At 47.4% G+C, this 12,614-nt stretch overlaps 1 protein-coding gene and 1 pseudogene across 1 annotated transcript in view; one reads left to right on the forward strand and one right to left on the reverse strand.

Annotated features, from left to right (window-relative positions):
* Nucleotides 1-12,614, reverse strand: part of Dync1h1 (dynein cytoplasmic 1 heavy chain 1) — a 65,738-nt gene that overhangs the window by 20,689 nt on the left and 32,435 nt on the right. The window contains exons 29-43 of the mRNA XM_076921152.1: nucleotides 12,249-12,408; nucleotides 10,868-11,111; nucleotides 10,543-10,726; nucleotides 10,050-10,262; nucleotides 9,192-9,430; nucleotides 8,876-9,032; nucleotides 7,749-7,976; nucleotides 6,837-7,067; nucleotides 6,471-6,611; nucleotides 6,001-6,234; nucleotides 5,705-5,911; nucleotides 5,501-5,622; nucleotides 4,479-4,644; nucleotides 3,169-3,332; nucleotides 492-621 (exon numbers count right to left, since the gene is read on the reverse strand). Coding sequence (XP_076777267.1) covers nucleotides 492-621; nucleotides 3,169-3,332; nucleotides 4,479-4,644; nucleotides 5,501-5,622; nucleotides 5,705-5,911; nucleotides 6,001-6,234; nucleotides 6,471-6,611; nucleotides 6,837-7,067; nucleotides 7,749-7,976; nucleotides 8,876-9,032; nucleotides 9,192-9,430; nucleotides 10,050-10,262; nucleotides 10,543-10,726; nucleotides 10,868-11,111; nucleotides 12,249-12,408 — 2,820 coding nt within the window. The remainder of the gene's footprint in view (nucleotides 1-491; nucleotides 622-3,168; nucleotides 3,333-4,478; nucleotides 4,645-5,500; nucleotides 5,623-5,704; nucleotides 5,912-6,000; nucleotides 6,235-6,470; nucleotides 6,612-6,836; nucleotides 7,068-7,748; nucleotides 7,977-8,875; nucleotides 9,033-9,191; nucleotides 9,431-10,049; nucleotides 10,263-10,542; nucleotides 10,727-10,867; nucleotides 11,112-12,248; nucleotides 12,409-12,614) is intronic.
* LOC143436609 (ATP synthase F(0) complex subunit g, mitochondrial pseudogene) lies at nucleotides 1,060-1,506 on the forward strand (annotated as a pseudogene).

A 12,614-nucleotide genomic window follows, 5' to 3' on the forward strand; every position in this document is an offset into this window, starting at 1 on the left:
ACCTGTCAGACCTCCCAGATTGTGAGATTCCCTCTGTCCTCTCTTTGCTATATTAGAGTGTGGCCTCCCACAGAAGTTTGGACTCACCTGATGTCAGTAGTGATCTGTGCATGAAATATACATCAACACTAACTGGGAAGTGCCCTTCTCTTCTTTATAGGACGACTCACAGCTATGCTCATGTCACCACCACTTAGCATCTGTCAGTAAGAAGCTTTCAAACAAACTGCTCCCACCCGCCCCATTTTCAGTGTGGTGGAGACTGAAGCCCATCCCATGTGATGTACAGGGGACTGTACACATCCTGCTGTGGGTTATCACACACAGAAGAATACAGTGAGAGTCTAGGCCAGCGAGGTGTCTCGGGCTCAGTGCCTCTGCTGAAAGCACAGCCCAGACATGCAGGACAAGAGCTTAGCTACAGACGTGAGGATTGCTCTAAGCATGAAGGCAGGAGGTGGAAGAGCCTCTCAAGACCGGGCGCCTGTTACCTTTGACAGCCAGTTACTGTACAGGATAGGCCGGCTCATGGCTTTCTCTTTGTCTATGTTAGGGAAGTGCTTCAAAGCAACCATGTCGATGTTTTCGTCAGTCCAGCGCCGCTCCTCATCCTCCACAAGCCTGTTTTAAGGAAAGCAGTACAAATGTCAGAATCGCTGAAGTCTGGGGACAGCAGCAACATGACAGGGGTGGGGACTGAGACTTAAGCAATCTGATTGTTTTGATGCTAACACAGAACCCTGGCACCTAACATCATACATGACTGATTTTTTAAAAAAGATTTATTTATTTATTTTATGTATAGGAGTACACTGTAACTGTCTTTAGACACACCAGAAGAGGGCATCAGATCCCATTATAGATGATTGTGAGCCACCATGTGATTGCTGGGAACACTCAGGAGGCAGAGGCAAGAGAATCTCTACAAGGCAAAGGCCAGCCTGGTCTACATATTAAGTTTCAATAGCCAGAACTACATACGTGGACCCTGTCTCAAAACAAACAAAGAAGTACTGCTGTTTAGAAACCCAATCTCACTTCCGGGGGTGACATTCAGCCGGTGGTTCGGGGAGACCTTCCACCTTAGATCATGGCCAAGTTCATCCGCAACTTTGCGGAGAAGGCACCGTTGATGGTGGCCGCTGCCGTGACTTACTCAAAGCCTCGATTGGCCACATTTTGGCACTATACCAAGGTTGAGCTGGTTCCCCCAACCCCTGGTGAAATCCCTACAGCTAATTCAGAGCATGAAAAAAATAATTCAAAGTGCTGAAACTGGTAGCTTCAAACACCTTACAGTTAAGGAAGCTGTGCTGAATGGTCTGGTGGCCACTGAGGTGTGGATGTGGTTTTATATCGGCGAGATCATAGGCAAACGTGGCATTGTTGGCTATGATGTGTGAAGACTGATCTTAACTTCTGATTTGTGTTCGTATTTGAATGTTCTTGGACCATGTATAACGGGACTGCTATCTGAATAAAATACTAGCTGTCGAGTTAAAAAAAAAAAAAAAAAAAAAAAAAAAAAGAAACCCAATCTCATAAACGTAAAAATCAGTCTAAAATACAGTACACTAAAAACGGGTGGTTGTGAGCAGTTTGTATGAAAGCTTCTTACTGACAGATGTGAGTTGTCCTATAAAAAGAGAAGGGCGCTTCCCAGTTAGTGTGTGTGTGCATGTGGGGATTTGTGTGTGCATATGGGGGTCTGTGTGTGTACATGTGAAAACACACATTTCTAGGCAGTCTCAGTCTATAGCCAATTTTGCCTTGAATTCCAAATCCTGCCCCATTTTCCCAAGTGCTAGTATTTTACAGGTAAGTATAATCATGTTAGGTTTCTAAAACAGAATTTATTTGCATAATTATTTTGGTTTCAGTCTACATAAATTTTTTCTGTGGTACTCTGTAATAATTACAATTTTGTTGTCAGCAACAGAGAAGACAGTTCCTGTAATGACAACAGCCATCTCCAAAACAGCAGCTGATAAAACGCAGGCTGCACACGTGTGGCCCTCACTTTGTCTATTTTGATGGCTCCTTGGTTTGTTTGTTTTTAAAAAGACAAAGTCTCATGCAGTCAGGTTGGTTTCCAACTCATATACTGCCAAGGATCCTCCTGTGTGGTGGGACGGATGACAGGCCTGTGCCAGCTCTGCATGGCTCACCCTCATTTTCTAACCCTCCCTCAGGCCTCACTTAGAACATCTTACTGAAGCTCAACTTAGTAGAAAGTAAGACTCTGCCCTCAGCCTGAGGACTGCACTCAAAGACTCTCGTACACACAGATAAGAAAAGTGGCCAGTGAGCTAAGCATGGTGGCACATGCTTTCAATCTGAACACTCAGGAGGCAGAGGCAGTAGAATCTCTGCGAGTTAAAGGCCAGCCTGGTCTACATATTAAGTTTCAATAGACAGAGCTGCATGCGTGGACCCTGTCTCAAAACAAACAAAAAAGTACTGCTGTTTAGAAACCCAATCTCACAAACATAAAAATCAGTCTAAAATACAACTATTATACTCAAATATTTCAGATTAAAACCATGGGAGGGAAAAAAGGGACTGGCCAGGGTGAGGAGGGAAAAATAAGTGTTTATTATAAAATGGAAACTATACTGAACTATAAAGATAGCATTTTAAACAAAGTTCAGATAACAAAAGTATGAGTAATTTCCAGACACCCTGAAAGAGGAGAGAAGCAACACTCTGCCTGTGACTCCAACTAGAGGATGTGCCGCCCACAGCACTCGGCCACTTAGTGTCACAGCAAAAGCCCTGGTGCCAGCAGAGCACCTCAGCTCAGAGGACAGGCTGAGACAGGGAGTGGCGGGAAGGAGTGGAGTGGCGCCCTGCGGATGACTGGGAGTCCATCCTGCCAGTGGGCCGTGCTGTGTAAAGCCCCCATCAGCACTGTGTGGGGTGCTGGTGTTGGTTTAAAAAGTTCCCAGAAATGCCTTGTCCAATCACACAGCAGCAGCAAAGACTGAGGAACCCCATGAAATCAAAAACTGGGGGTGGCTATGATCCACATCAAAACATGCCAGGCGGCCTCCACTCTGTCTACCCACCTGATTCCTGCATGGGTGGGCCAGCCTTGCACAGATGCTGACAGGACCTCAGAATGCAAAGACACAAGGATGTCATCAGAGGATCCTTGGCCTTCCTTACCTGTCTTGGAAGAGACGGAGGGCTTCATGTGCCCAAATGCGAATGAGACCTTCAACAGGCAATGTCTCCAGGGGCCTCAGTGCTTCAAAGATTCCTCTTACCCACCGAGTCATCTCACGGGGTGAATAGATGTAGTGTGGCTGTGTGTCCTGAGTGAATCTCTCCTGGAAGAAAAATGGAAGCCTATGTAAATGTTTGCCAATGTGAAGAGGTTAAACGGTAAAATGCTATAAACATTCTGTAGTAGAGACCTAAAGTATTCAAGAACAAACTAGCAAGCAGTTCAGGTTGAACAGCTAGGCCACTGTCGCTAGAGCACTTGTCCAGGATGTCAGAGGCCCCGGGTTCCATCCCAGAGATTGATAAAATGAATAAACTCCCATAAAGATCAGAGGACAAAGACAGCCTTCCCCTCCAAAAAACCCCAACAAGGCACGATGCCACAAACTGAAATGACATCCATCCTTCTCACTTTACAAGGAAACAAGCACTATTGTCAGGTGTAGCCCACACCCTGGACCCAGCCTGTGGGAGGCAGAGTTCAGTGTTACCCTTTGCTAAGTAATGCATTCCAAGTCAGCCCACGATCCATAAGACACTATCTTAAAAAAAAAAAAAAAAAAAAAAAAAAGGTGGGGCGGTGGGTGGTGGGTGGTGATGCACACCTTTGATCCCAGGCAGATCTCTGAGTTAGAGGCCAGCCTGCTCTATAGCGTGAGACTCAAGGCTACACAGTGAAACCCTGTCTTGAAAAACAAAGCATAAAAGAAAAAAACAAAAAAGCCAGGCATATATATTTAATCACAACACTCAGAAGGCATTAACTTTGTGTGTATGTGGAGAGTAGATATGTGTGTACTGGAGTAGATCTATCAGAGGGAAACTTGAATGAGTTGTTTCTCTCCTCTGATCATGTGGTTTCTTGAGTCATCAGGCTTGGTGGCAAGCACAACCTGCATCATTTCACTACCACCCTTAATGTGATCTTTAAATGTCCAATGACTGGGCAGTGGTGGCGTACGCCTTTAATCCCAGCATTTGGGAGGCAGAGGCAGGCAGACTTCTGAGTTTGAGGCCAGCCTGGTCTACACAGAGAAACCAGGCCTGTCTCGAAAAACCAAAATTATAACAAAAACATGTCCAATAAATATGAATATCAGATGATGGGCTTGCAATCGTCCTGCCTCAACCTCCTAGGCATCTGAGATGACAAACCTGTGCCACCAGACCTATGGGATCCTAGTTGTTCAGCAAGTCTTTCCCACCCCCTACAAAGGGAAGTGGCTGTGAAGAGCAGAGCTGTCACGTACCTGTGACATGGTATAGAACTCCACCATGGCGGCAGTCAGGGGCTCTGCGTAGGTGCGGAGCGAGGGAATGAGCCTCAGCATGGCGCGGTTGAAGGTGCCATAGATTTGTGTCAGGGAGGCTGGTCCGGGGTAGTCCACATATACAACAGGCACGTGGCGCAAGAACCTGCACCGGGACAGCAGAGTTTGGCACCTCACCATGGACTCAGCCACCAGCACCCCAAATCCACACAACAGGACTGATGTCAAAGCTAACCCCCGGATACTTCTGGTAACTACGCAACATTGGATAACCTAGCAAAGAATTCAGGCTTATTCTAGCCCTACTCTGGCCTTACAGACATGTGTGACTAGTTCATTAGTCCCATCAAGTCAATGTGGCCCTCCTTCCCTCTCCTTTTTTCCTTCCTTTCCTAGTTATTCTTTGTGGTATCGCAGGGACTGAACCTAGCACACACCTGCTGCATGTCAGGCGCTGGAGAACTGCCTTTGGCTTAACAATTGCTTTTTTTTTTTTTTTTTTTTTAAACATCTTGAGATGGTCTTACCATGAGCTCAGATGGCCCAGCCTCTTTCCCAACTGTTAATGATTTTATTTTTAACCTACCTTCTTGGTTACAGTACAGGATAATTAGCCCAGGAGGAATCATTTCATATGCAGTGTTTCAACCAATTAGTGGAGACACACACACATGAACATACGTGTACGTACCACTTCCCCCCGCCCCCATCACACTGTGCTGTGGAAGTCAGAAGACAACTTGTATATGTTGTTTTTCTCTTTCTATCCTTTGAGTCTCAGGAATTGAATGCAGGTTGTCAGGTTTGGCAGAAACCGCCTTTACTCACCAACACACCTGCCAGTCCATCTTCTCTTTTTTGTTATCTTTGTAATTCAAATCAGATTGCTGCTGTACTGTGCTCACAGCAGTCCTAGACACCACGTGTGTCTGTGTGGTGTGTGTGTGATATGCATGCACATACAAGTGATACAGTAGGCAGCAGTCCACGGAGCTGCTTACCTGTGAGAGAGGGGCTTTCTCCCAGGGTCAGTGGGTGGATTGCAAGCCCCAACAAACTGGATTCTCTCTAGCTTCACCCAGGTTTGGTCTGAGGTACGATAGAAGCCTCCATGCTCCACCATCTGAAGGAAAAGAGCGAGTACCAGTTAGGAGCAAGATGTGGATGACCAACACGGTGGGGACAAGAGGCCCTGGCACACACACCTGTCTGATGAAGGAGATGACTCTCTGTGTACCGTACTTATCCATATCGGGCAAGTTGATTTCATCACAGAACAAGACCAGCCACTTTCCAAGCTGGACAGGAGCCAAGACAACGCCGTTAGGTGTGCGCCTGTACTCGCAGTAGTGATCAAACGTCTTCAGCAGAAGCTCTGGTGTAGTGGCACTGGAGAAGTTGAGGCCCACAACCTTTGGTAAGCAGACACAAAATGAGCTTCAATGTTCAAGACCCCATTTCCCATTTCACTTGTTTATACTATATTATCTCCTGGTCTTACCTCCATGTCAGGCAAGGCCCGGAGGGCGCTGAAGAGTGTCATGGTCTTGCCAGACCCAGGAGGGCCACATAAGACCAGGGGTTTGTGTTCAGCCAGCCAAGTGTACAAGAGAGCTTCATGGCGGACTGTATCTAGTGTTGGCACGACGACATCTGGGGCTGCTACCTTGTGTGTCTCCACTTCAATCTGAGGCACCTTGGCCTGCCATGGCGACCACTCTCCACTGATGGACACCTACATACAAGATGGGGATACGTCACTCTGTGGTTACTGCGTCCCCTGTCCTCCAGGACTACCTCGTTTGAACAGTTTAAATCTCCAAAACACGGACAGGACAAGCTCAACCACACTTCCTGCTGTCTTGCAAACCAAAGACACTACAAGATAATGCCAAGTTCAGGAAAGGCTGCTGTTCTACGACGACAAATCACATTCAGATCTTCTGAAAGGCCATGTCACACCATGCTTACCTCATAGTCAATGATGGGTATGTTGGGTGCAGTGGGCAGTGGCACAGTGGTGATCCTTCTGATGTACTCGCCCAGCTCTGCTCTCATTTTTAGCCGGCTGTCTCCAGATAACGACCAGAGGATGGCATAAACCAGATAACGCTATGGAAAAATTAAATTCAGTTGAATTTTTATGAAATCTGAACCAAATGAAAGACACTGATAGCAGAGTTAGGTCTGAAGCCTCCTGGACGTGGATCCCCTCTGTGACTCTCTTAGCCCCTGCCTCCCCATGACAGCTTGACCTTTACCCAGGAAACAACATGCGCAACATGGCACAGTGTTTCAGAGCTTCTCAGGCCCCAAGCTGCCAGGACCAGCCCTGACCTGAATGTAGCGTTCCAGCTGCTCAATCTGCATGGGGAAATCAGGATGGTTGGCATTGTACTGTGCCACGTTGCGGCAGGCCTGGTGCAGCATGGAGAAGAGTGAGCCCAGGCAGCGCAGACGTGTCAGGTCCATGATGTGCTCCAGCTTGAAGGCGTGCTCCAGGGCCTTGGTGACCAGCCCGTTGGACGTGAAGTATGGCTGCATGATTGTCGCTGCATCTCTTTGAATCTAAAAGAAAGAACAAAATGTACAACAACCATTTCAAAATACCAGAGGCAGACACCATCAGGGAGGCTGAGGCAGGAGGATTGTGACTTCCAGGCTAGCCTGAGCTACATGAGACCCTGTCTTTAAAAATAGTGAGGGGGTTTCCATCTATGCTAACCTAAGTCTGTGGGAGGGTCATGTGACCTGGAAATAAGTAAATTTTGGTTAACAATGTAACAGCCAAGCTTCATTCCTCATTTCTTCACCTTAATGGTTCCACAGGGACACTACATTTCACCATCACACAGACAAGGGCAGACATTCGTGAATTGTAAAGACTAATAAAGTAAATGGAAACGCACTTTACATTTTAAAATTATCACGTATGGTGAGAGAGAGAGAGAGAGAGAGAGAGAGAGAGAGAGAGAAAGAGAGAGAATGAGAATGTGTATATGTATGTCATAATAATCAAAGGACAATTTGTGGGATCCAGAGATCAGACTCAGATAAAGCAGAGGCAAGTGTCTTTACCACTGAGTCATGTGACTTCCTCACTTTTAAGTTTTCTAATAACCATTTAACATTTGCAAGCTGCTCCAGTGAGTCTCCCCAGGAGCTATTTACTCTCTGCTAAATGCTGGTTTCTCACTCCATCCTCCTGGACGCAGGCCTGTGGCCCCAGAGGAAGGGCAGCCTTCACACCTGTAGCATTGGAGAAGCTGCCTCTTCCCCCTCATCTTCTTTGCCTTTGCGCCTGCGCTGGGCCTCGTCCTCCCCTTCATCCAGGGGGATGCTGCGTAGCCTGGCCAGGAAGTTGTTGAAGATCATGTCTGTGCTCAGCACGTCCTCACTGAACCACACCATGCCACAGCGAGATACTGTGGCCAGGGTTGCGTACTTCAAGTCCTGCACTTCAAACATTATTCGCACCTTGAAGGAAGATTTAGGCAAGTTAAAATGTGAATATTAAAATTTCTTTACCTATAATGTATACTGAAAGAATATTCTATTTTTTTTTTTTTTTTTGCACTTTAAAAAAAATATACAGCTCATATGGCTACAATACTAATACGTTCTCTTGGTAAGAATTTGGGTAAGAAACTATGCCCTGTGGAAAGTTCCTGTTGGCATGGGGGCCCAGCTACCTCACTGGTGCTGTCATGGCAAACCTCAGTGGGTGGGTTTCTCCTATAAATACGGCTCTCACGTTGCACACCGAACTCATCCACCTGAACCACAGGCCCATTCTATCTCCACTTACATCCAGAGTTAGGCCACCCGCCCAGATCTCTCATCTGATCAACAGTGGGGCTAAGATTCTAAGGAGGTCAGAATCAGAACCTTAACTGCAGAGTCATCAATCTTACAAAAACCAAGTTATCAGACCAGAGTCAGAATCTATGGGGCAATCAGTCACAAAGGGACCTGATGAGATGAATGAAGGGCTGGTAAGAAGTACACACTTCAAGACTAGGCTCAGCTTGTTTCTGAGCTGTAACCATCAGTGCTGACACAAACATCAGCCAACAGACCCCAGCATCTCTCTCTCACACTGCTTCTCTTCACACCCTGTGTACACCAGGTGTCCTACACACGCACCTTTGATAAAGTTCAATTTACAAAGCAGGCACTGTAACTGACTGACAGACTTTAGAAGTTACCTAAAACTTGTCAGCTGCTTAACTCTGGGATGCTCTACTTAGTACTTCCTGGCTGAAGATGACGTGGCTAGCTGAAGTCTTGGACTGTGAAACTGGGAATAGTGGGGCAGGGAGGGGGAGAGGACACCTAAGGAGCCTCTGCAGAGCCACAGACCGGCGGTCACTCACATTGGGTGGCAGGCTCAGGCGCTCTCCGTTAGGCAGGGTCAAGAGCTTGTTGTCATCTAGCACGGAGTTCAGGTTCTCCACCCACTCAGGGTCCACATCGCCATCAAAGACAATCCACTGGCGTTTCTGCAGCTCACCTCTCACGTTGTCTATGATCCTAATTTGAAAAAAATTTCAAAGGCTTACTCAACCCAGGATTCCTGGATTTAAAATGCTTACCCTCCCAATGGATTCTGTTATTTGTGTGAACAGGGTGACTGCAAGCGCTTGGACCCTACAGTCCCAGAAATCCAACCATCAAACAGAGGAAACATACTTTCTCAGCACATGTGTGAAGAGTCCATCTGTCCACTCCCTGGTGTTGGGATCCAAGGTTCCGTAGAGATGGTCTTTGCTGATGGCCTTGGGGTCAATGATGTGGGCCACACCCTCCACACCCTCAAGCCTCTCAAGAGCCTTCAGCAGCACACGCCAGGCCATGCTCTTCCCACTTCCTGAAGGCCCAACCATCATCAGGCCATGGTTAATCTGGGTGATCTGATAAAGCTGGAGAACCTGCAAGGCCAGAGATCAGCACCAAGACCATCAGGGGAGAGAGACAGATGGGCTCTGTGGCATTTCTGGGGACACTGAGCAAGAAACAGATCTTCTGAATTCCTAAAGCCAGGAAACCCCAAGAGTGTGTAGAAACCACATCTCTAAGACATTTCTACACCAGGGAGGAAGTCTGAGCCAGTGGAATAGATATCTTCTGTGTCTCTGTATATGGAAACATCCAAAGATTCTCCAAGGATGAGAGAAGATCAAAAGGAAAGGATTATTCCAATATAGAGTACTCAGGTCAATACACACAGTGGGTAGAAATAACAGAGCAGAGGAAGGAAAGAAACTGGTTCAGAAAGGAACCCACAGCTGACTGTCAACCAAAACTTAACTGAGGGGACTGGGAAATCCTTAAAGGCACAAACCAATTTTCATTATTATACTTTTAGTCAGCATTTTTAGAGTTAGTGCTACATGTAAGAGAAATGTTTTGCTATCTGTGTGTTAGTAAAGGTACAATCAAGCAAGCGTTGGGCAAATCTAAGTCACACTATGCCCACACTGGCCTTGGTAAACCAGTGTCCACAGATGGCCAGGAGCCTGTGGTCTTGGGAGCAGCAAGTTACAGTACCTTTTCCACCCACATCCCGCCAACTTCTTCTCCATCGCCGTATGTCAAATACATCTCCTGACACACTTTCTTCAGCTCTTCTCGAAGAGCTGTCATCTCCCCACGGTGGTACTGGACTCCAGGGAACACGTCTGACAGGAGACTGAAGAGCAGTGGGATATCTTCTGCCACCAGTTTGGGCACCATTGTCTCACAGACACTCTGGATCAGAATCTATGGGGTAGAAGGAAGAACCCCAGGCAGGAGGATCACACTGAGAACTCAGGGTCTTGACCTAAGTGTCCTAAGGTGAATTTCAGAGCATGAATGTTTTCAACAGAACACTTTGTAAGCCGTGTGTGGTGGTGGGTACCTGTGATCTCAGCACTTGGGAGGATGAGGATAGCCATGAGGTTAAGACTAGCCTAGGCTACACAGTACATAGTGGGTTTAATTCCCAAGCCACACTGGTCTACAGAGTGCAGGGGAAACAATGAAAGCACTGTGCACAAACCTCCTGCTCAGGCAGGTTCTCAGCAATCTCTCCTTCATCAACGGCTTCCCCTCGCTCTTCTTTCTCCCTCTTTATCTTCTGGATCCTCTCCCTCTTAACATTGCCCGCACTTACGAGCACACTCTTCAAAGCCCGAAGCCCAAAATCATAATGGCTTTGAGAAGACAGCTGCTCATCACACAGTCTGAAAGAGAAAAGGCCCTTTAAGCAAACAGCATTTACAGTGAAGAGGTGAGACAGGCACCTGAGAGATGTGGGGTTGGACAGCAACAATAACCATCAGACCAGCTAGACACATGCCCGCAACTGGCTCTCAGCTACTCACTTAAAGAACGGGACGATTTTGTTGGCAAGGACCTCAGCAGTCCGGAAGCCCTGTGAGTACAGCATGACCTGGGCGATCAGCTGCCGGTCAGGCTTAGTCATTGCCAGGCTCCGGAAGAGCTTCTTGAGGTTGTCGGGGAGGTTTGAACGACCTGCATAGCCTGGGTTCATGGTGATGAAGATAGCCATGTCTGGGCTAACCTTGACTTGTTTGTTCAGCAGCTCACAAGTAATGGGGGCTGAGGCTGAAATGAGATGACATAAACTTACTAAAGACACAGAAAATATTCAGAGTCTCTAAGATGACAAAACGCTACTCATTCGACCTCAAGACTCCTGGGCTACTCTCTCCAGCCAGGCCAACTCCTCTATGACTACTGCCACAGTCAGGCACAGAGAAGGCATCTATCAAGTCACCAGAGGCTCACTGAATGTGCAAGCAATGCTGAATGTCAGAAGGGCAAGAGGGGACCAAACCTGTCAGTGAATCCAAGTGACAACCAAGAATCATGAGAACCACCTCATCTTAGCATCAGCTCAACTTACAAAGCAAAGCCTCCAGCCGTCTACCTAAGAGTGTGTGTGTTCACTCTGTGAGACTACAGGATTGCCCTGATAGTCCTCTTTTCTTCAGGTCTGGAAGATTCTAACGCAAGTTGTTATTACTATAGAGTAAAAGTAAACAAGAAAGCCATTCGGTGGTGGTGCATGCCTTTGGCACTTGGGAGATAGAGGCAGACAGATCTCTGAGTTCAAGGCCAGCCTGGTCTACAGAGCTAATGCCAGGACATTAGGTCTACAGAGCTACACAGAAAAACCCTGTGAAAAACCAAGTGACCAAGAAAAGGTTGAAGTAGGTGCAGACAGGAAGAGTGTCTCGCCTACCTAGCTTCACAGCAAGGGTATCTTCTAGCACCAAGCCTACCTCTATCACATGTGCCTGGGCTCTGTTAGGTGCAGAGAGCAAGGACACCCTGGAGCCTTCCAGAACAGCTACTCCTATGCTGACAGAGGACTCCACAGGCCACACGGTGGGAGCACTGAGGTCAAACAGGTGCTAAGAAGGCTGGCTTTCCAGTGATGTTGAAAGGAAAAGCCTCCCAAGGGCCACTGTGGGGTTCACGTGTAGAAGGGAATGTGCTGTGGCCTTGGCCTTGCAAAGGACGCTCTGCTCCAGGACCCATAGGAACTGGTACTGCTGCTGCCACCACAGGAAGCAAAACTAATCCCAAACCACCCAGCCTGCATACCAGTCTTCAACCAGGATTCACGGTAGTGCTTGCTTGTGGGAGTAAGTAAATGAGCTCACATCAGATTTCCTCCCAGCTCCTTAGTAATAACAAACAAACCAGAACAAAACAAAAACCACAGAGAAGTCTTACTCTTGTCGTAGTTGGGGTTGGAATGTTCCCGCAGTGCCTCTTGTATGCACTGCACCTGCTGGGATACAGCTGAGAGCATCCGCTCCTCCAGGCGGTTAAACTCATCAAAGCAGCCCCACGCGCCCACTTGGCACAGCCCCACAAAGATACGTCCCATCGCCTAGAGTAAAAAGAACCAAAGAGCTTAGATCATTTGTTATGGACTGCCACACGTCCCTTCTCAGCGTCATTCCTCCGTGCCCTAACCCTAATGCTACAGCACTTGGACATAGGCCCACAGGAGGGAACATGGAGGGAGACAATGACCAGAGAGGACTGGCGTTCTTGCAAGAGTAAGTTACCAGAGTCCATCCTTCTGACTATCGC

Source organism: Arvicanthis niloticus, chromosome 23 (assembly GCF_011762505.2).
Source record: "Arvicanthis niloticus isolate mArvNil1 chromosome 23, mArvNil1.pat.X, whole genome shotgun sequence".
NCBI lineage: Eukaryota > Metazoa > Chordata > Mammalia > Rodentia > Muridae > Arvicanthis > Arvicanthis niloticus.